Raw genomic sequence first — 24,386 nt, 5'->3', positions numbered from 1 at the left:
TTCACACTAAACTAAAGGGAGGTAGTGTTTAAACACGTGATTCTTCCGATTTTATGCAACATCCAAGTTTCAACATTTCCGCGAGTGTCTATTTTTAATAGAGTCCAAGTTAATAATTACCCTCCGAATAGGGGGTGCAGAAATAACATAAAAATGTAGTTCAAACGACACATTATTGCAGTTTACTTATTGCTTACATGAGCTTTTTAATGTATTTTTTATCAATCCTGATAGACTAAAATGAGGGCAACAATGTCATTGACGTCAAGGAAAGCGAGGTTAGCGGTCTTTCAATATGCCTGATGAAAATATTTGAAAATAGTCGCCAACGCCACAAAATACTCATGCAATCATTTTAGGTGGTTACATATCATTTTGCAACACACGTTAAGTGTTTTTTCATGAATTATCAAAAGAACTAAGGACTTTTAGTAAATTTAATCACGCGCTACATTTGAGCAGGCATCCCACCGGCCCAGTTTGCCGAGTGGCAACATCACAGTTTGTCGAAGAAATACCAGTCACCAGGTAAAAGTTAAACTTTTCATCTGAGCTATTATTATTATTCATAATCTTCTTTCTGTATATTAATCATTTTTGTTATGTATACACATTTTCTATTCGTTGTATATAATAACACATAAGTGAGTGGGATGTTCAGATTTAAAAGAGTCTTTTAATATCTCACTAATAACCAATAAGGAGAATTGAATGATGTATTAGTCTGAATACTTTAAAAAGTACTGGCGTGAAGCATTGTTACCATATTGTAGCTATTGTTGACAACATGACTACAACCATTCTTTTATCATTTCAGCTGAAATGATCCACAGCGTGTTCTTTATTAATCACACGGGAGACATCATCCTGGAAAAACACTGGAAAAGCGTCATTAATCGCAGCGTGTGCGACTACTTCTTCGAAGCCAAGGAGAAGGCGCTCGAACCTGAAAATGTGGCCCCCATCCTGCAGACCCCGCATCATTATCTCATTAATATATACAGAGGAAAGCTCTTCTTCCTTGCTGTCATTCAGACTGAAGTGCCTCCACTGTTTGTCATTGAATTCCTGCACAGGGTTGCAGACACACTTCAGGTAAGACAAAACAGTGGTGGAAGACTCCAGGTGATGTAATGTGTGGAATTCAAACTTAAATATGTACTGCAAGTTAGTGATGACCCGATCCGATCGTAAGGGGACATTGTCGGATGGTCAGCAATAGAAATTATTGTTATAGTTAAAGAAATAAAGTCTGGATTCAGCATGCTAGATTCTCAACCGAGTGAGTGATAAGCAGCATCTCTCTCTGGCATTGTGGGATAGATTTTGGATAATCTTCTGCCATCTTAGTGAAGCCGAACAATAGAAGGCCAGCATCTGAGCGACGCCCCAATGCCGACCAATAGAAGGCCAGCATCTGAGCGACGCCCCAATGCCGACCAATAGAAAACCTGCATCTTAATGACATTGTGATGCACACTGATGTGCAGTTTGAATTTTGAAACAAAAATCACCATGGAGACGGAATGATACGGTCATTCCAACAATGCTGAAATGCCGTTCAATGCCACAGGACTATTTTGGCGAATGCTCTGAGAGCGTGATCAAAGACAACTTGGTGACGGTGTACGAGATCCTTGAAGAGATGCTTGACAATGGCTTTCCGCTGGCAACAGAGTCCAACGTCCTCAAGGAAATGATCAGGCCGCCCACCATCCTGAGATCGGTGGTCAATACTCTCACTGGTAAACGTGTGGCTGATGTGTCTTCACATTAAAATGTATTGGTGTAAGGTTCAAAACCCTTGTTGGTCTACTCAGGTGGGAGCAACGTTGGGGACACACTACCCACAGGTCAGTTGTCCAATATCCCCTGGAGGCGCGCTGGAGTTAAGTACACCAACAATGAAGCCTACTTTGATGTCATTGAGGAAATAGACGCCATTTTGGACAAATCAGGTTTGAGATCTCCATTTAGTTATTACGGACATCATTTCTTTCATTTTTTTTTCAGTCTTTTGAACTTCCTCAGTTTCAAACAGGCACCACGCTGACTTTATTACCTGCCCAGTCAATATTTTCTAAACATTTTTAGCATTTTATTGAAAACTATCATAAAACATTCTTAAACTGTTGTCGTTCATGCCGAACTCAAAGTGTGCTTCACATGTGTTAAAGTGGCGGCCCGGGGGCCGAATCTGACACGCCGCATCATTTAGTGTGGCCCGGGAAAGTAAATCATGAGTGCCTACTTACTGTTTTACGATCAAATTAAAATGAAGAGTATAGATGTATATTACATATACTGATTTTCCCTCTTTTAAATCAGTAATTATAATTTTTTAATCAATACTTTGTGTTTTTAGTTCAAAAATCATTTTGTAAAATCTAAAAACATATTTAAAAAATAAAGCTAAAATAAACATTGTTTTAGATCTATAAAAAAATGGAATATTCAGGGCTTTTAATCCAGCTCTTTTAATCCATTTATTAAACAAAAACTTTTCACAATAAGTCATGACATAGTATCTGTTTAAAACTTCAACAAGCATTGCGGCTTTACCTACTTTATTTTGAATTGTCATTAAGCAGGTAATCGCGGAATGCATCATATATGGCCACAATATAAAAGTATATAGGGACATATATATACCCTTTCCCCTGCTTTCTTCATTACAGTTAACATATAATTATCAAATTTTTGATTTCAGTCCATGATGACACAGATTTGTGATTAGAATACAAGTCTGCTGATTTCACCCCAACCTTTTTATGTACCGTAGATATTTATTCTCGTTTGTCTACCTACCAACTGTGATAGTAAATGGGCCTACTTAATGATGCGTTAACTCTGGTTGGTGTTCAGGTTCTACGGTGTTTGCCGAGATTCAAGGTGTGATTGAAGCCTGTGTCAGACTCACTGGGATGCCTGACCTGACTCTGTCCTTTATGGTGAGTGCTCAACTTACATTGATAGATAGTTTCCCTCAAGTCATTGATTTGAGGTCAACCCCACTATTCTAATTTTAATTCATCTTCGGGGTTAAACTGAGCCTCTTGTTTGTTGCATTCAAGAATCCTCGTCTCCTGGACGACGTCAGCTTTCACCCTTGTGTGCGGTTCAAACGCTGGGAGTCAGAGCACGTCCTCTCTTTCATCCCGCCCGATGGCAACTTCACCCTCATGACGTATCACGTCAGCTCACAGAAGTAAGACACCGATTTCCCACAATGGCATTCATGACTTAATATGTTTTATCGTTAATTCTACCGGACGATACGAGGCAGTTGTTGTTGTCAAAAGTATCAAAGTATCCCGATTGTGCCCTGGATACAATATTTCATTGCAGTTATTTGTCAAGTCAACAAAAAGTAGTTGTAAATTTGGTCATGTACTACACTCATTAGTAATGGAGGATATTTTTTGTTTTTCCGTGTTGTTATTTCATTTTCTTATGAATGAACTATTGTTCATTCATTGTTAATGACAGGCATTGTGTTGCCTTATCACTTCATTTTTAATGTGAGGGGGCTTGCGTGTCATTTCCTGCTGATTTTTTTTGTTTAGGGGCGTCTAGAATTCATTATGGGACATTATGGGTCGTTTTCTGTACATTTTGGATCATCTCATTTTCATTTTATGATGTTTCCAGGTCAATTAAAGGTCATTTTCTGGTGATTTGGGGAACTTTCGGACAATTTGAAGGAGTATTCTTTTAAAAAAAAGAATGACCACCGCCAATAGAGAACTACTCAAACAATTAACAATTTTGAGATTTTCTTCTTTTTATGTAGTATCCAAAATACGGTATTTTTTGGGAGTATCCTTATGAAGTTGAAACCTTACGCATTATGACTAAACAAAATTTGTCTTTCATTTTGTGGTTTTATTTTCAGTGCATGGAAAATGTGTTTTTTTTTCTGTCCAAAAAGTCTGAATTTGATGGCCCAAAAAAAATTTCAATTTGCCTTCCTCAGCCTGGTAGCGATTCCGGTGTATGTGAAGCAAAACATCAGCTTCATGGAGACGGGCTCTTGCGGCCGTCTGGACATCACAATTGGACCCAAGCAGACAATGGGGAAGACGGTGGAAGGCTTATTGGTTACCATCCACATGCCTAAAGCTGTGCTAAGTGCCAACCTGACTGCAACGCAAGGCAACTACACGTATGATCTCACCACAAAGGTAAACAAACGCCTGCATGTGTCCTACCAGTGAATGAAGGACTGAAAAGTCAATTGTATTTCACTGAGGAATTTACAATGGACGCACAGTTGTTTGCTTGCAATCATCAGATCGCGTCTGCATCTGGGCCCGAAATAACCCAGTTTTAAATTGATGTCTTCATATTGGCTTGTCGGATTAGGAAAAAAAAACCCTTATGATATACGAAAAATGTCCAAATATTGTGGCCGATAATCTGTTGATCTTTAAACGACATATTTTGTGTAGGTCCTTGTTTGGAACATCGGTAAGCTTAACCCCCAGAAGCTTCCCAACCTGCGAGGAAGCCTGAGCGTGCAATCGGGTGCTCCGAAACCTGAGGAGAACCCTTCGCTCAACATTGACATGAAGATTCAGCAAGTGGCCATATCAGGTAATACAAATTTTAGGCGGATATCACATTGTAAAGGTTGGAAAAACAAAGCCTTTTTGTTGCCGCCAGGCCTGAAGGTGAACCGTCTGGACATGTACGGAGAAAAGTACAAACCCTTTAAGGGTGTCAAATACCTCACCAAAGCGGGAAAGTTCCAAGTGCGGACCTGACTTCATCATTCCTGGATAAAAACGCTCCAGACTCAGCGCTCCAAATTTTTCCAAACCTCAGAATTATTAACGAAAGAGTTGGCATTCTAACTGTTAATTTATTGCAGTACCTATTATAGCTGTAGCATTCCAGAAACTGTATATAAAGATATATCAAAGGCCTAGTTTATGGCCTTTAAGGGAATCCGAAAAAAATGGTAAAACGATGTCATACACTTCTAAGTGACCTTTTCTATTTTCCTTCAATTCCACCAAATGCCTATGTGCCGAAAGGAATGTGTTCCTTTGGAACTGAGCCTGCACAATCATGTAAACTTTTTGAATTATTGCTTGCGCGTTGCCTTTCTGCACATCAATGTCTTTGCACAGCTTTACTCTGTAATGTAGCCCTGTTAGGTGCCTTCGTTCAGGACTTTAGAACAATCCCTTTTAAAGATATGGTGCGACAAGATAAGGTATTATCGCCAATCTATGATTAGCAAAGCATTTGCACAACCCCTCGACGTGAACAAATATTCTTGTATCGCTCTAAATGTCAGTGCACAAAGTCTTATAAAAACATTTGAGAAGAATACTAAACAGTGTCTGCTTCTTTTATGTGGATGTGCATGTCTCTTAAATATTTTCAAGTACTAGGTATCTTCTCTTGAACTCATTTAGAAGAAGACCTTTGGTTTTCATTCGTAAGCAACTTTTTTTTATTCTTGCAAGGCACAAACAGCGCATTTATTTCCATGGGCATGAGGTCTCAGGATGCATTCGGGGTACATGGGAAACGTGAGAGGAGTATGCATTGTACTATAATGCAAATACACCTGTAATTTTAGTCAAGCAACATGCACACTACTCTCTTCAATGCTCTTTTCTATCCACGATTGCACAAATTCTCTGTTTCAATTACGTTTGTCCCGCAATCATACAACATCGTGGTGATGAAACTATAAAGCGGTAGCTCAAAATGTCTGTTAAATGGTGATAAAACCGTCAAATACATGACATCCAACAAACAGTTCAACTGTTGGGATTATACAGGAAAATAAATGTGATCTGAAAATACCATTGGCACCATAAAACGTCCAATCCATTTTCCAATTCAAACAAATTGGATGTCTACTAGTGACGAGCTCATTAAGATTTGCAGCTGTAGGGTAAAAAAAAAAAGCCACGTGATTGGTTGAAATAGTTAACATTGTGATGGTGCTCTTTAAAAACATTTTAAAATGCAGTTTTGGATAAGGAAACGCATCATTTGGATTCAGAATATATTTTAAAAACACACAGCAGCCACACAAACTTCACATTTAAATAAGGATGGGCATTTGAGTAGTGTTAAAAAAGTTTTAACTATCTAAATATTCATAACTCTTGTTTTCATGCCAGTAATATCCTGCTATTAAAGCTTTCACAGATTAGTGGTGTTGGTCTAATTTACGGAGAAAATTAGTTGAGTGTAAACGAAAAACCAATTAAAATTGTTCATGAACAATAAATTCCATGTAATTAATTAAAAGCTCTTTCTGAACCCAAACCTACAACTCACAACAAGTTCCATCATCCTGTTAAACAAAAATCGATGGAAATATGTGATTGTCAACCCCAAAAAATCAATACTGCCACACATTAATGAAATTATACACTTCATCACCAAGCACTTCCCATCGAGAAGACATCCGAGTTCAAGTATACATGTCACCAAATGCCAACCTCTTTAAAATTGACACACAGGTGAGTTTTCCTTCACTTAAGAGCAGCGTTAATTATCAAAGTAAACATCAGGCAAGCTCCGCCCTTATGTGTTTTAAACACAGTCAGTATTGCTTACACAGACACATCTTGATTAAAACCACTTGATACCTGAATTTACATTTAACAAATATACATGAAAAAGAATTAGGGAATACATTGGTATATGAAGATAATATTAATATTAATAAATATAATACGAATACTAAAAAATACAATATATAAAAATATTATATCTAGAAAATAAATCTTTTAAAATGTTAATTTTATGAGTGATTCCATCCCCACAAAGGGTCGCGGGGGGTGCTGGAGACTATTCCAGTCAACTATTTGCAGCAGGCGCGGTTCCCCCTGAATTGTTCACCAACCAATTGCATGATTTTTAATTTGAATCATGGAATATTTTTATTTTTAAATCATTTATGTTGTTTTGAATTCTATATCTAGCCATTTTTAAATCAATACTATTTTTGTATTCCTCCAATGCTTCATTTATATTTGTTAAAAGCCATTGACGGTGATAGATGCACATTCGTTCATTCGCTGCCAGGCCTCCCACTTCAAATGGATTTGACATCTACTAGAGACAAACTCATTTGAATTCACAGCAGACAGATGATTGGACGACGCCCGATTGCAAGGTCACTGGCACTGAAAGAGTTCAATGTAAACCCGGACATGAAAGGGTTAAGAAGCGAAGCTTAACATAAAACTCCTATCACAATGTTTTAAGTCGCCTTTTAGAAAATAGAAAAACTCTTCATGCAAAAAATATATAGCTACCTGCAATCAACATACCAAAAATATATATTAATAGAAACGGCTTCCTTGCGTCCACTTGAAAAAGGGACAAGGAGAGCTTTAAACCAAGCACGTCTACGGTGGATGAAGGAGAATCATCTACAGTAAGTCTATGTCGCTACTTTTCTTTTTGTACTCTTTGCACGTTTGTTCAGAAAGTCACTGCTGCGTTCACTGGTACCACGGTGTCTTGCGAACCCAGCGGAGGGTGCAGCCCGCATCTGTGCGGATCTTGATGGAGGCCGCCTCTGCTTCCCTCACCGTCTCCTTTACAGACTGCATCAGGTTCTGAGCATTGTGGACCAGCATCTCCGTGGCCTACACAAAAAAAGTGACGAGAAGGCTCTTGTTGCAACGGTTTGTATGTTAACAATAAAAGTTGTGGAATTCAACAAACCACTTTATATCTGAAGAAGAAGAAAATCATTCATTTTCTTAACCACCCTAACCTTACAAGGGTAAACAGGAGGTGCTGGAGCCTATCCCAGCTGACTTTTGGCACAAGGCTAGGGACATCCTGAATTCTAAATTGGTGGCCAACCAATTGAAGAGTATGAGGAGACACAGTCATTCACTCTCACACTCATACCTAGGGGCAATTCAGAGTGACCAACCAGCCTATCATGGATGTCTTTGGAATGTGGGAGGAAACCAGAGTACCCGGAGGAAACCCAGAACATGGTCTAGACATTGTAGTTAGGCAAAATAACAGCTTTTTCTCTTAAATGTATTGTTATAATAATTTGTCTCAGATGTAGTATCATTATTTTGTGAATAAAAACTGAATTTGACGTTCAAAATGTCTTTTTTCAAACTTAAGTCTTGAAAAAGTGTGGGTCGTCTTATATTAAGGCCAATACTACTCTACTTAAATAACCTCTTCGCTCTGCCCAAGCTGAATCTCCCAAAAATGGCATCGACCGCGCAATACTTTGTCTACAAATAAAACCGGTGGATTCCGGTATATTATAGTATGATATACGTATGTAACTCTCATATTTAAAAAAAAAATAGATAGTATTACCTGCTCTGACTCCTCTTCACTGATATTTGTTCTACCCAACATGGTAGCTTTCACCGTGGAGAGAATCTTCAACTGAGTGCTGATGGTTGGGATTCGCTCACACACCTTCAATAACAAAAATATTTATCATTAGCATTTCACATTTCCCAGTACAGATTTTACATTAAAGGTGATTCCCAGTACAGATTTGACATATGAGGTAAGTAGACAACTGTAAAAGTCCAATATAAATCCAATCCTATGATTAAACTAAGCAACCTTTGACCTCCCACATCCCCAGAAAAACAAACCTGCAGCAGATTCGTCCTGATGCGTCTATCCGTGCACTGCTTTGCCACTTCCTTGGCGAGTCTCGTCACCTCGTCCGATGCCTTGGCGATATCTTTGGCGCACTGGATCAGGGCTCGCTTGTTGCCGCTGCCACCTCGCACCAGCCGGGACATCTCAGCCATCAGCAGAGCCATACGCTTGGCGGCCGCGATGATGTCATTGCCCTGGGACCAGGAGGTAAGAGAGGAATTAGAGATTGAGGATGGATACACTTTTTTAGAACCAGGATGTGATAGAGAAAGAGAATATGGACTGAAGTACTGGGACACATCATTGACATGGATAGATATCCATTCAATTTGAACTGGCTGTGAATGATGTTATTTAAGGAACATTAAAGCTAATATCATTCAATTGTCATCAATGGAAGGCAATGAGTCACGAGCTCTTTATGTGTAGGGCCGGATGTACCACCCTTCAAAAATGGTGGAAAGTCATTTTTATGCTCCTAATGTCAATAATAGCCATGTGTCACCAATACTTTTGAATGATATTGAGCTTTCCAAGCGTTGTTTTGTTAATATCAATGGTGGGTTAACATGAACATAACATGAAGAGCAGCAAAAATGTAAGTTTCATGCAGTGTACAGACAGAATCCCATCACATTCATGCTTACCCGTTTCTTAGTGCTTTAATGTTAGTAACCATGAGGGCCACAACTAAGTCACCCAGAAGTCTTAGGCTTAGGGGAACTGTCATCCTGACATCCAAGGTTACCCTGACAACAGCGAAACTCCTCCTCTAAATGGACGTGAGGGAAGGAAATCCTGAAGCTACTTTGTCATAGTGGTGAATCAACTTAAAAGAAAAAGCCATTCCAATAACTGTCAACCTTTAGTACAACTTTAGCGCCATCTGAGCAGCCACAGCTGGTTGGAGGTTGCCATGGTAGCGGTAGATGCAGTTTGTTTGAGTGACGCCTTTTGTTTGTTTATTTTTGCATGCGTGTGTGTGTGGAGAGAAGGGGTGGAGTCAAATAATCCAGTGGCAAAAATGCGCTTGTGACATCATTGTCAGACCTTGCTGGACCACTTGCGCGCCTCCTGATGAAGAGCCTGGGCGGCGGCCAGCATGGGTTGATTGACAGGTTGATTGGAAGGCATCAGCAGCAGCTCTGGCTCAAAGTCATCCTCACCATCAGTAAACTCATCTTCCTCCTCTACCTCTACTACCTCCTGGCAGGGGAAGGGGATATTTGGCAGGGCGGATTGGCGGAGGATCGATTGGGGAGGGGAGGAAAGGGGGGGAGAGAGGCAGGAATGGCGGGGGGAGGAGGTGTTTAGTACACTATGAGAAGCAGTAGGTGGAAGAACAGCGGAAGCATCATGGAGGAGCAGGGGGAAGGAGGAGGGACTGCTAAATGAAGGCGAGGAGGAGATAAATAAAAGGGATGGAGCCACCCAACAGGAAATAGGGCTCTGTCCGATATTGGACGCGACTTTTTCATGACGGTTTATGAAGACTGATGTGCAGGGACCACGGGATGTGCAATTACTGCTTGAATTTCAGATCATAAAAAAATTCAGAAGAAGGAATGATGGACCTTCACATTGAAAATAAAATGTTGTAAAGAATACATACTATACACCAAACGACATTACTGAAGGGCACATGTAGATAGACATTCACATTGAGAAATGGCTGAATGTTAAGACCAACCGTATGACAGTTTACAGTTTCCTTCTGAAATTGGAAGCAAGCCACTGATGATATTCACATTCAGCATCAAAATGATTGACAAAATAGAAATTCACAATCAACGTGGTTGCAATAATGAATGTCAGTTTGGCAAAAGTGGGCAATTGTATGTGCATTCGGAAACCGACCTTGCTGGACCACTTGCGAGCCTCGTCGTGCAGCTGTTTGGCGGCCACCATCATAGGCTCACTGACGACCTCTCCTGCTTTCTGCGCCGGGAACTCTTCATCCTTTTCCTCGGGGGGTGGGGGACGAGGGGGTGGCACTTCGCCTTCTGGCAAGGGAGGCTTAGGTGGCGCTTGCTCATCGCTTACCTGCATATGAAACACATGTTAAGCGGGCTCGTACAATTTCACATCATGGAAAACGTCTTTCATGGGTAAAAATGTGCAATGCAATAAATGATTTTTTAATCAGTAATCAGTTTGACACCTGTGCGCTAGACTTACTTGGAGCTGATCCAGATCAGGTGGTGGAGGTGGGAAGTCCAGTTCCTGAGGTTGGAAGGCCTCCCTGACTTTTCCCACAGCAGCCAGAATCCTCAGACACGAGTCCAAATAGGCCTTCTGCAGCCCTGTGAAGGGTTCAGAGGTCAAAATTGTGTGATCAACAAATTGTAAATGGATTTGACTGAATGTACCTACCTTTATCCTGTATGTTGCCAGCAACTGCCTTGGCGTCCATGACCATTGGAGAGATAGTGTGCGACAGGACGTCCGAGGCATGTTTGACCAAGTTCCTGAAACGTGGGTCTTCCGAGTTCTCCACTTCCCGTTTGGCCACCAGCAGAACCCGATTGGCTCGCCTTGCAATACTGGTGGCCCCGGCAACAAGCATTTGGGGCTGAACATTGGCCATGGCAACTCGGCACTTGTCGATGTCTTTCTTGATGGCTTCCTCAGAGGCATCGAGCAGTGACTTGGTGTCTATGGCCTCATCCACCAGAGCTGGAGAGAGATAGAATCAAATTGGCAAAGGCACAAATCAGTGACATGTGCTTGAATTTAAGATTTAATGAATTGAAAACATTTTTTTTACACATCATGTAGTATTTACGCTCCTATCCAACCTGAATAGTAAATCTACATTTATCACAACGTGATTATGTACAGAATCTTGCAGATTAAAGTTTGGTCTACATTATTCGCGATATTTGAGCGATTACTGTATGCCTCTTTCCAGCTTGTGAGTATTTATTTGCTGTACGCATTTGGCATAACTGACATTACATTCGTCACAATTGTCATTTTATCTATGAAAATGTTTCCCCTCATTACCAGATGTCAAAAAAAGCCAGATTTTCATTATAAAATACTGTACTTTGTGCTACCGTCTTTCACGTAGAAAAGACTTTATACTGTGTGTTGTCTACTGCTTTAATAAGTTGTATTCTACTGTTATATAATAATACAATACAAACACATACTGTAATAATGAGACAACTTCTAAATTGACATTTCTCACCTGTGAGTTTCTCCACATTGTCGATCCACTGGTTCTTCATGGTGTCAAAGTGCTCGTACGCTGCTTTGTTCCCAGGATTCTTCAACAAGATCCGAGCAGCAGAATTTACCTGCAAAATACAGAAAATTGGAACCACCACAGCAATGGCCAGAATTTCCTGAAGGCCCCAAAAACATCTAAATAAGGGATTAGCATTCACGTATATTTATCTTTATTTTTTTTACAAATGAGCGAATAAATACACCTCTCACGGGAGCACCGTGAGCTAACCAGTCGACTATCCCACTCACTTTTTTTCTTAAATTAAGGTGTGGATAAAGAAGAAACAAGCACCTGCGGGGTGAGTTCGCGGGCATGTTTGACCGCCGCGTGAATCCCTTCCACTGTGCTCTTATTGGCTGTTCCCACAGCAGCCGCTTTCTCAGCTGTTGCTCCCAGGCGACTTGCGTGAGCCTCAAAATTCCCAGCACGCTCCTCAAAAACCTATAAACACCACATTGAAAAGTCCAACCTTCACCACAGTACTTCTTCTCCTGTCAATCTATGCAGGCCACAACCCACCTCCTCTCTGTTGGGGGCATCTGGGGGGGCGGTGGCAGACACGGCCAGCAGTTTGATAGGAGTGGTGGTATCACTGAAGACATCAGATACTTCCTGGGTCATCACTTCTTGCATTTTATGCCTTAGATCCTGATACAAGCATGTGTTTTGTTATCAGTTCACTGGGTGGTGCTCTTTTACTCTTCAAAATTCTTGGGGGAAAGTGGATAATTCTTTACAATCCTTGACATCCCAGAAACAAGGTTGCAATGTTAGCTTTTTCTCAAGAATCAAAACATAGTGGCTGCTGATTGAGAGGACAAAATGATGTGAATGGGTAAAATTATAATCATAACAACAATCATGTATTGACATTAAATCCAGGCTGAATATATTTTAAAGAATGTGAAAAGCAGGAGAAATCACATAAATTAGTTTGCGTTATTTTTTTCAAAAATTGTTTGACGATGCTAAATATATCATGTGATTCAATTTTGTATTCTTCCATAAATAATAATTCATATTTGAACATTTACATTCATTAAAACAATTTTCACCCAGATACAAAAGACATCTATTATACAAACAATACTGTACCCCACCATTTTTTTTCTTATTCTTTCATTAGTGGTAGATAGATAGAACCTTTTTAAAATGTTGCTTTAAGGGTCACTACATACTTATTATTTAGTTTGAAAATAAATTATTATTATTTTTTCATTTATTTGATGTCTGGTAAAGTAGATTTGGCTGCATGTGGATTATTTATATACATTATATCCATTTTCTGGACTGACCCAGCCATGCCCCATAAAATCTATCTATTTAACTTGGCGGTAGGAAAAGATTTGTGCTCAAAATACATTTAGGTAATTAGAACCATGTCTGTTGCACAGTATATATAAAAAAAAAAGTGGGATTACCTTCAGGCTGTCATGTAACTGTGAGGCAGTGGCCCGAGCGTGGGGGGCCTCGGCTTCCCCCCTGCCAGCCATGTCTGCCAAGGATGTCATGAGAGCCTCCACCCGGTCGCAGCGACCCATCATGTCCTGGCGATAGGGCCCCAGGAGGCCTCCTGCCAGTCTCTTGCCCTCTCCAACCATCCCTCTGATAGCCGCCTGACCTGATGACATGGTTATGGTCAGGTTCTCCCTATCACATTTCCAGTACATACCCGCTCTCATTTTGCTCATGGATAAAACAATGAGGATTCCATTTACCACTTAAGTCACATGTGTCAAAGTGACGGCCCGGGGGCCAAATGTGGCCCGCCGCATCATTTTGTGTGGCCGGGGAAAGTAAATCATGTGTGCTGACTTTCTGTTTTAGGATTAAATTAAAATGAAAAGTACAGATGTATGTTAAATTTCCTTATTTTCCCCCTTTTAAATCAATAATGGTCATTTTTTAAACTTTTTTTTCTGTGTTTTTAGTTCAAAAATCATTTTGTAAACTCTAAAAATATATTTAAAAAAGCTGAAATAAACATTGTTTTAGCTCTATAAAAAACTGAATATTCAGGGCTTTTAATCCAACTCTTTTAATCCATTTATAAAAACAAAAATATAAACATTATATCTAAAATGGTCCAGCCCGCATTAAATCAAGTTCACGTTAAAGTGGCTCCAGCTTGCCCCGTGACCCTCGTGAGAAAAAGTGGTTAAGAAAATGAATGAATTATTTTATAAAGCCAATCACTGCCAACTCAGATATTTGTATTAAACATGTTTTTTCCCCAGAAAATGTGCAAATCCTGGCTGTAGTTGTAAAACTATTGATGTGTGTGGGTATTAGGTAGTAAAAGAAGAGCATTTATGTATATTAAAAAAAAACAATGACTGCGATTGGCTTCCAATTTGGAAGTAAGCCTCCCATTCAAAATGCATTGGACGTCACTAACCGCCAATGGCAGTCATTGAGTTGAATTGGAAGGCAGAAAGTGTAAGACAGTACCTGTGTTCCATTCCAGTCTCTCACACTCTGTTCCCGGGAGGCAGCGTGCAAGGGAGCAATGGAAAGTTAAAGGTATGCAAAACAAGATTTTTTTTCTATTTCATGGACGTGCAAATATATCTTCATAGAATGGCAAGTACTTTTAATTCTTCGATAAATAGCTGTTTCTATCACACCTAATAGGTGGTAAAACTGAAAATGTGCATTGAATAACTGGGTTTTATGATGTTTTGAAAAAAATAACATTTTATGAAAAACATTTTAACACTTTCAAATGTTCAGGAGTCTGTTTTTTTTAATTATGGGGGGGCTGTTCAAAATCTCTGAAATGAGTTACTTTGCATCTGCATATATGATCGACTGACTGTGTCAAGGTTAATTGCATAGATGGATCCCAAAAAATGTATTTCCATATTCGATCTTAAAATTGGCAAGCCATAATTCCAATTTAAAATATAGTTTATGTAAAGATAGCAAAAAAACATAGTTTTTATTTCATTTTATTTTGTTTTTAAACAGGACATAACGAATTTGGATTTGGGATTCCGTCAGTCTCTTTACAAAAGTTACAAAAAAAAAAACACCTTAATTTGACGTTATTTGAGTGTATTTTGGGAAAAAAATATGATGAAAGTGCAACTGTTATCTGTTTCAACACAAATGTCTTAAAATCTTAAATACAATGTGATTATTTTGAAGAATAAAATGACATTTTGCATGATAATTGCAGATCCTTTCCATCCTTGTTCTGACCACTCACCTACACCTCTGTCATCCACCCCGGGGTTGGCAACCCAGCGCAGGGCTTGCTCCATTTTTCCCTCCAGAGTGATGGCGGGCTTGGCGGGCCTCATGTTGGCCACGGCTCGATTGGTCTTGGCCTGCAGGGTTAGCAGGGCCGCCCCAATTTGTTTTGCCAAGGCACGGGCTTCCGGACTGTCGCCTTTACCTCTGAGACAACAATGCAACACAGTAAGAATTTGTCTAATCATTTCTAAAAAAATAATATAGATAAGGTGGTTATTATGAAAGGTGTTCCTCACCTACAAATAACAACAAGTGTGATTTACTTTTTGGTTAGTGAATCATCCTCAAAGGGAAATACCATTGTTTTTCAGGCCACTTTTCACCATTCAAAATATTTATTTGTTTGTGATATACTAACACTGTTCATGTGTATCTGCTTAACCTACGAGTCGGCAACCCAAAATGTTAAAAGAGCCATATTGGAACAAAAACAACAAATATGTCTGCAGCATAAAAAATAAAAAGGCTCTTGTAAGCCTTATAATGAAGGCAACACACGCTCTTTGCATCTATATTAGCCTACTATCAAAATGAGTTAAGTTGGCTAAAAATACATCATGAGAATCAAGTCTCAAGTTTAACTTCATTCAAATATTACTGAATTATATGTTTCATTGTCTTGATGAAATAAAAAAATGCAATGTAGAATTCGGATTTTCGATATCTTTTATATTTTGCGGATTCGACAAAACCACAACAAAATGTAAGTTGCATAACGTACGCCAATGGTTTTCCATACATTATTATCGCTGTCAAGACATGTCTATTTATATTTCTTTTCTTATTTAGAGAAATATTGACTCATGTTTAATGACTCACTGTATTTGAGCTACCACGCAAGTCATTTCTCAGAGGAAGTGGCCCAAATTTCAATATGATTTCCCTTTTTTTTTTACACCATCCGAATAAATAACCCCATTAGTTCTTCATTGTTTTCAAACAGTTTAGCAACCTTATTGTGGGACTCCTGCCCAAAAGTTGGCAGGCAACAACAAAACCTCCAGGCAGGTAAAATATGCCAGGTATTGGTAATGCAAGGCTGCATTCTGAGATTCCTAGAAATGGATGGTCTTAAAATTATATGGAAAGACAGTGTATGTGTTGGAGGGACAAAAATTCAAATACGTACTGTTTGCGAAGCTCCACCATTCTGGCAGTGAGGCCTACGATCTCGCTGATGGAGCGTAGGATATCATCCCTGTCTTTGGGATCCTCGCACAGATCAGCGATGCGTTTGGCTTCGGCGAGTAACGCCCTGATGTTCTCCTCACCCTCCGGACCGCCATATGGGTCAGCCAGCCAAGCCTTAAGAAAATAACATGAAAATAAATGGCAGGGTGACATGGCGCAAAAGTGCCCATCTCCAAATCTCTACATCAAGATGTTCCACCAGACCTGTGCGGCATCCAGCCTTCTGGCGATGGCTTGCTTGGCATTGATAAGAGCCTCTAGTCTGCGGGCTGCGTTGTCCACTTTGCTGAATAACAAGTCTAAGCCCCGAGAGCACTGGTCTGAACGCTGGACACATGCTTGGCTTGGACCCTGGCCTCTGTCACATAAAGACATAAAAGCATCAAGCCGTGAAATATCTTTTTTTTTTTAAATTTAAGCAAGAAATACCTGACTCTTAGATCTGCAATTTGTTCAGTCATCGGTGCCAGAGCTTTATGTGTGGCCATGATGTCCTTCCTTTCCTTTCCGGCGCACAGCTCCCCGACTTTTCCAGTTTCATCCAGAATGATGCGCAATGCAACCTCGCCAGGTTCTCCTGGTGGGCGTGACGTGGCACAAAATTGCGTTTTAAAGACAATGAAAGCGGATGCTTCAGAAATAACAACGTATACAATTTTGAAGTACAAACCTGGTTGACCATAAGGGTCTTTTAGCCAACTTTTTGCTTGGCTCATCTTGGATTCAATTAAAGCCAAAGATCTCTTCAGTGCTTCCATATCCTATAAAAAAAGGATTTAAAGAAAGATATTCTTATTTAGGATGAATAAATCAAATATATAAATAATGTTGAGGAAAACATTGAGAAGCTTCATGACTAAGCTCTGGAATTGGACCCCACTCTAATTAATACATACTCTAAAACAATAGATTTTAAATTGAAATGAATTGAAGGCTGTAGTAAGTATAATGAGATTTAAAGCTCAATATGTCTGCTATATGCTTACAATAGAGTCTGGGTGAGTGTGACTGACGTAAAATTTTCTACTTTAAAAATCACTGGTATCAAAAATGAGGATGGCCGCCACATCGTTTCATTTGGCCCGTGAAACTATTTTACTACTGTATATGTTGTTATATTAAAGAAAAGAAAACTATGTCAAAAAAAGCAAAAAAACAGTACTTTTGCTATTTTGGGTGAAATTGAAATTCTTCCGATACGTTAAAATTAAAAAGATGAATCAATTACAATTAAAAAGAAATATTTGCTATTAGGAGGCTCAAGTTTTAGGTCTCTGACAATTTCATCCCATCTCATTTTCTGAACCTCTTTATCCTCATTAGGGTGGTTCCCGACCCTATCCCAGCTGTCTCCGGGCCACAGGCGGGGAGACACCCTGAATTGGTGGCCAGCAATCGCAGGGCACAAGGAGACGGACAACCATGCACACTCACACCCATACCTGGGGGCAATTTAGAGTGTCCAATAGGCCTACCATGCATTTTTTTTAACTTGGGAGGAAACCAGAGTACCCGGAGAAAACCCACGCAGCCCCGAGAGAACATGCAAACTCCACACAGATGGACATGACCTAGATTTTAACCTAGGACCCCAGAGCTGCGAGGCCGACACACTAACCACTCGACGCACAGACAATTTGACTGCGGCAAACAGATAGAAACAGACATTAGCCTGAGCTAACGTTCGCAAAGATTGAATTTAATTTAACTTAATTTATAAATTCCTGCAAAATACCCTTGCTGTAAATAAAGTGCTTCTTAAGTTGTATGTTTACTATGCATCTATGTAATGTTATCCACATTTTAAAACATCTGTTTTCTGATTAAATATAAAAACAAGAGAAAAACTAAATTGACACACTGTTAATACTTCATTCAGACTATGATGTTATTATGATTTTCAAAAATACTGTGTCCTATATATCTGTGTCAGTACTTTTGACAATACAAAACAAATACAAATACAAAACAATACACATAGTGATGAGTTACAGTACATCATCACATCAGTTGACTGAAGCACGTGACACACAGTTTGTTGAGTACCAGCATGGCAGCGACACTACAACATTTATAATAAGTCTAAATATACATATGTGTCAAACCAAGTGGCACACAAACGTGCATTAGAGGCTGCAGATGGGGAGAGAAACAGGCTTACCTTCTACAAGGAGGCAAAATAATGGAGAAAGAGGGTCAAGAAAGAAAAAGGAAAAGGGGTTACACCAGCAGGCAAAAAGAAAAAGTGAATCACAGAAGGTAAAGAGATGCTCTCTGCAGAAAAGAGGCTTGCGTGGCTAAAACGGTTGAACTACTCTTTGAAGAGCGCGCGTGAGGGGGCCCTCCATATCAACATTGAAATTTGGTTAAAGGTGCTATGAAATGTTAACCATGTCAAAAATCTAATCATGTCAAACCATGTCAAAAAACTAATGTATTTTGACATGTAGAAAAGGAATTTAACACTTAAATCTGGTTACACCTCCATCTATTTTATTATTAATCCATCCCAAATTATGCATCTGGGAAGGCCTATACTTTTATTTATTTTTTTACCAATTCTGGTTGTGACATCACAACCAGAATTAATGATATTTTCTATCCACAAGACAATAAAGAGGCTGTGACCTCAACTTCTGTTTGGCGAAACAAAAACTATTTAGGATGTAATGTAATTAATGAGCCCATTTTGTCTCTCTTCTGGATTTGTGTCCATAATATGATCTGATATCATTTGCCGTAGTATTTCATAGAACCTTTAAGTGTGGGGATTGAGAGCGTAGCCAGTGAGTCGAGTGGTACCTTGTTTGCCCAGGCGTCTTCATCCCATGTGGTCAGCTGCAAGACTCTGATGATCTCGGTGATCTCTCCACTCATCTTCTCGAAGGTAAAGCGACGGTTTCTCTCAGCTTCCTCCATGGCGACACCGCGCCCGGTCTTGGTTGCCACAAAGATTTTTATGGCTGGGGACAGAAAGGCAGACATATTAACGAATTGTCGCGCTAATCACACCATGTAGATGTGCCGTGTTTCTGATCAGAAAGTATCTTACACAATCAATATATAAATCCAGATTTATGTATTACACCATAATAATGAGTTCCTTTCATTTAGACAAACTATATAAATGTATGCATTACGATGACACTCAAAATTACACTTTCAAAAAGATATTTTGATATTTTTTTTGTCATAAATCTCTTTTTACAATTCCTTGCACATGGGATTTATTATGACATACTGCAACGATTATTTTTTATAGTATTTTATTCATTGTACGATCCCCTCTTAATAGGCCATCCAGGAAAACAAGCAGCAGCTTGCGTGTGCGCCTGTAGTCAATCTTACAGTACAACGCCTCCGGCTAATGACTGTAATATTCTGTGTTGCTATGACAACTGTGCGGCAAGCTCAGTGACCTGCACTCTGGCTTTTTGTGGTCACATTCACACACACACACATACATACGCGGATACACACTCACCTGATATCAGGACAGGCAGCAGCTCTTTGATTGTGCTCATGGAGTTGATGAGCATCTGTCTATGCTCCTGGTGTGTCAGCTCCTGTTGCCTCTCCTCTATCATCTTTGACATCTTGGTCATCCCTGAGGAAAGGCAAGCAATCGTTAGTTAAAGTGTGTCCCGGACAAGTGTGAATAACCCAACGATCATAATAAAGACACGATCTTTTTATCAGTGCTGATGAGTATAATTCGGATTCTCGGGCGACTCTCTTCGCTTTTAATGTGCTTTTTCAGTTCGCGTTTTTGGACGTAGTTTGCTCCAGCACCCCCGCAAGCCATGTGTGGATAAGCGGTGAATGAATATTAATATGAAATTATAATTGAGACCTGGCATCCGTATATACAAAGTAGGTGTAGGCTACATTTGTACTATACAACGGAACGGTACGGAAGATGAATAAATATTCTCATTTATATTTTATTTGAGTAACTTTAATTTTTTACAAGAATTAACATTTTTCGTGATTAACAACATTCATGAATTCGTGGATTTTTTTGCTAAAAAATTGGTCAATCATTCATTTTTGTGTATATTTCAATTCCTTTTATTCCATAGCCAAATGTTCAGAAAAAAAAGTTCTTCCTGCTGACCTGGTCCTAAATTTTTAGTGTACGTTACGAGGTCCTCCATGGTCTCCACCACTTCAGATACTGTCAGATACTCCATGATACCTTTGCACACACGTATTATTTTACGCACCTGAAACACAAGAAACAGCAGTAACAGCATTACTATACACATGTGGTGAAAGGATATTAAATCCTTTTATCATTGTTCCTTTATTGGCCGCTTCTTGTGTGTGTATGTGGTCTTGTGACATTGGACTTATGACTAAAAGAGCTTTGCTTCATCAAAACTAGACATAATAATGTCCTTCTACTGAAGAAGCACTCAGGGTAAGAAGCCTCAAATATCCAATAAACACACGCACACATTCAGCATTATGATAGAGGCAAGTCATTGTATCGAACTGATTAAATCTAACCAAACCTCCTATTACTGCATGACGTCAAGATGTGAGCTCAGTTCCTTCTCCACTTTGCTGCTATAATAACCTGCCTTTCCCCATAAGTCACTCGCACAAAGACACACACACACCTCAGCCTCGTCAAACGTAAGCAGCAGGTCAGACGTGCCCGACAAGATCCCTCTGGAGCCGTCAATGAGGTAATCCCGAGCGGGAACCGAGTAGGGGTCAGTCTTGAGCATCTGAGCCGCTTGGACCAGTTTTGAAGACGAATTCTCCACTCTGCACACATTGTACAATTAAGCAAACGTCAAAAATGTTGCAGCTTATGTTTTGTTTTCGAGCGGGATGATCAAAAAACATCTGAGGTTTGATATTTTGAGGATATTGAGTGGTTGGAAGATGCCAAGACACCTCCTAATTTTTCAGAAACCCTGTTTGTCAGGGTATCAATGGCTGCTGGGTTATCTATATTTAGGAGGGTTCACATTACACAAGCCCCCGGTCCAGAGCCCGGTGGTGAAGATTTATGACGTGGTGCCCTGTGTGTATACTCGTATGTGTGTGCTTGGGGGCGGGGGGGCAATAGGTTAACTTTTGGAATCTGTCTTGGAAAAGTGAAGGAGGATGAAAACTCGGTGAACAACACTGTTCAATTGCTGCACTTAGGTCATTGATCTTATTTTTTTTACAACAGGACACTCAAGTAAATGCAGTCTTATTCCAGTGGGGAGAATTGATGAGTAGGCGCTTTATGCCGTCCTATCAGACATTTGGAAGCTGCTGGTGGGACAAAACAATAGACAACAATGAATGCTTGATGGCAAACGATTCACCCGTGGGTTGCTTCTGACAGAACACTTGGTTCAGAAGTTGCTCTTTGTTGCAAGTGGGCATGCTGCCATATTTCCTAACATTAGACTGCTCGGAAAACTCATCTAAGAGATAAAGTAGATTTATTCCTTTACGCACATTGTCATCAATGGTAAATAAACTTACTTGATGAATGCAGGAGGCATGTCTCTTTTTAGCATCTGGTCCTCTGTGGTTTGAACCGTTTCCTTCCCCACCTGAAACATATGAAAATATAAAGGTATGCCTTAGATAAAGTATACGGCTATGTAGTACGAAACTATAAATGTTAAGACCATGGCAGTTTTTGGGACTCTGGGGTTCAAATTCAGGTCAAGTCCACCTGTGTAGAGTTTGCATGTTCTTCCCGGGCCTATGTGGGTTTCCTCCGGCTACATGTATAATTTCTCTTGATGTTTTTGGTATTTAAACCCATATCAATAACATAGCTTGGCAGTTTCAGCGTGCTGTCTACCGAGCTACTAAAGATCCATTAGAATCACTTCTGTGTGATTTAACTAAGTGAAAATAGCAAGATAAGGTATATGATGGATGCTTTCTGACACATGAATTTTAAAAAGCAGAATAGGATACAGAAAAGTAGGAAAGGTAATCCCGGGTCATCGTTTGAATTGCATCGCAAACAGAAGTAGGTGATACCTCTACTCACTTCCCACCCGGCCTCACATCTCAACAGTAAATCTATTTATTCCTCCGTCCCCTCCCCCTAGACATACTCGAGTGTGAGATCGACATCACCTCCTTGGAGATCTTAAACTTCCAAGAGCGCCTAGATCATCAGCGCAACTCCAACGAGTTGACGGAATTCCAAACGAATGCACCAGCTCATCTTTGAGATGTAGAGTTGAATCGTCAGCTCGCTCCCGTACAAGCCGCTTTGACTGATTGACATCATCTTGTTTGTGTCTGGAGGAATCAGTGACCTAGTTTTAACATGTGTGGCCCACCCTGGTGGGGGTTAACAGTGTAACCAAATCAGTGTGCAATGGAACTCTGCTCTTTTACATCTTTGCATCAACTGACCCTGCTTTCTAAAATAAAGTTTGCAAAACCAGTGAGTGACCATCATGGCCAGTTAAGTTGTTCTACCCAGCAACCAGCAAGCTGTTCTCTCAAGACTACTTTACTCATCTGCTTTGCTGTGGAATCATTACGTATCATCTAGAATGAACCTACCAATCTTAATTGCATAAGATAAGAGCAGATTTCTCAATCTCACTTTCTTGTGCTTGCCGTCTAGAATAACGGTGTCAAACATGCGTCCTGTCGGCCAAAAAGAGCCCTCTCGGGAGTCCAATTTGGTCCTTGGGGTTGTTCTGCCTGATTTGAAGCTCATTCATACTGTATTTACAGAATCATATGCTTTTATTTTGACATCAGCACCATTAAACCAGACATTAGCGAGTTGTGTAATCGAATGTGTACAATGCTGCCCTTTGCTCAGTTTCACATTCATTTATTTTCATTCTAACCGTCAAAATCTACGTCAATAAACGCAATGTATATATATATATATATATATATATATATATATATATATATATATATATATATATATATATATATATATATATATATATATATATATATATATATATATATATATATATATATATATATATATATAGACATAGATATAGATATAGATATATATATATATATATATATATATATATATATATATATATATATATATATATATATATATATATATATATATATATATATATATATATATATATATATATATATATATATATATATATATACATAACATACATACATACATACATACATACATACATACATACATACATAACATGAACATTAATATATTCATTAGTATGTGCTGTCCCCTATTAAATAAATCAAACTCAAGTCAAGAAACTCACATTGACTCACCCGCACAAGGTTGCTGACTGCAGCCTGCACCACCTGCACCGGTACGGACAAGTCCGGGATGGCTTTCCCGTCCACCTCGCCCTCTTCGTGCATGATGACCAGGTGAGAAATCTGCTGGGCCACCGGCTCCAGGATACCCTCGATGGTCTTGGTGTGAAACACCGGCATGATGAGCGACTTTTACTGCAGCCCCCCCAACACACATAAAAAGGTGGTCGGTCGGTGGCTCCCTTGCTCCGAGCCCCTCTTCCTTTCTTTTTATCCTCTCCTCACTTGCGGGAGGAGCAAAACACACGTTCGCTCTGACGGCTGAAGGTGGACCCGCGACCGTTCCGTGGGATCGACCCCGATCGTGCCAGAAGGAATCGCCGCCCAGCGCCCAATCACGGCGAAGACGCAGTTTGCTCGGTGTTGCCCGTGCTGCTGGAGTAGAGAAGGCTCGGTCCTCGTGCGCGTTCACGTTGCACGCACGCGCACAGCATCGTGCAAGTGACAGCTCATAGCAAGTTACGTCATCTATGCCAGTCGGCAGACGTCCCTCTCTGAAGCCCAAAAAGGAAAGGGCCGCTAAATTAATGACAGATGGGGATACCTCGATTGTAGTGGGGGGCATTGAGCACCAACAGGAGGAATAAAGCATCGCAATGATTTAAAATATATATATTTATTTAGTTATTGTTTCTTTCATTCATTTTCTGAACCGCTTTAGTATTCTCAATAGGGTCGCGGGGGTGCTGGAGCCTATCCCAGCTGACTCTGGGACAGAGGCAGAGGACACCCTGAATCAGTGGCCATTGGA

General features: G+C 39.9%; 2 protein-coding genes across 5 annotated transcripts; one reads left to right on the top strand and one right to left on the bottom strand.

Moving 5' to 3' along the window:
- The first annotated feature begins 261 nt into the window (after positions 1-261).
- ap3m1 (adaptor related protein complex 3 subunit mu 1) lies at positions 262-4,981 on the top strand. Its single transcript, XM_077729425.1, has 9 exons — positions 262-528; positions 818-1,095; positions 1,574-1,745; positions 1,821-1,958; positions 2,866-2,951; positions 3,075-3,208; positions 3,977-4,184; positions 4,452-4,596; positions 4,666-4,981. The coding sequence occupies exons 2-9, from the start codon at positions 823-825 to the stop codon at positions 4,764-4,766; spliced, it is 1,257 nt and encodes a 418-aa protein (XP_077585551.1). The 5' UTR covers positions 262-528; positions 818-822; the 3' UTR covers positions 4,767-4,981.
- A 932-nt stretch (positions 4,982-5,913) lies between these two features.
- LOC144205360 (vinculin-like) lies at positions 5,914-24,048 on the bottom strand. Of its 4 annotated transcripts, XM_077729689.1 has the most exons (23): positions 23,588-24,047; positions 21,812-21,882; positions 20,944-21,094; positions 20,436-20,544; positions 19,803-19,925; positions 19,121-19,281; positions 16,989-17,079; positions 16,748-16,895; positions 16,523-16,676; positions 16,257-16,432; positions 15,081-15,271; positions 14,321-14,347; positions 13,291-13,490; positions 12,389-12,517; positions 12,161-12,310; positions 11,828-11,936; positions 11,008-11,310; positions 10,813-10,937; positions 10,492-10,677; positions 9,685-9,840; positions 8,625-8,828; positions 8,335-8,439; positions 5,914-7,628 (listed from the first exon to the last, which is right to left on the bottom strand). In XM_077729689.1, the coding sequence occupies exons 1-23, from the start codon at positions 23,753-23,755 to the stop codon at positions 7,482-7,484; spliced, it is 3,384 nt and encodes a 1,127-aa protein (XP_077585815.1). In that variant the 5' UTR covers positions 23,756-24,047; the 3' UTR covers positions 5,914-7,481. The 4 variants fall into 4 exon arrangements, with proteins under 4 accessions (XP_077585815.1, XP_077585817.1, XP_077585816.1 ...); XM_077729691.1 differs by lacking the exon at positions 9,685-9,840 and having other exon boundaries at positions 23,588-24,048; XM_077729690.1 differs by lacking the exon at positions 14,321-14,347 and having other exon boundaries at positions 23,588-24,046.
- Between the last annotated feature and the right edge of the window lie 338 nt (positions 24,049-24,386).

This window comes from Stigmatopora nigra, chromosome 12 (genome assembly GCF_051989575.1).
Source record: "Stigmatopora nigra isolate UIUO_SnigA chromosome 12, RoL_Snig_1.1, whole genome shotgun sequence".
NCBI classification, from domain to species: Eukaryota; Metazoa; Chordata; class Actinopteri; order Syngnathiformes; family Syngnathidae; genus Stigmatopora; species Stigmatopora nigra.
Note: the sequence above shows the minus strand (reverse complement) of the source record. Positions and strands in the feature narration are given on the sequence as shown.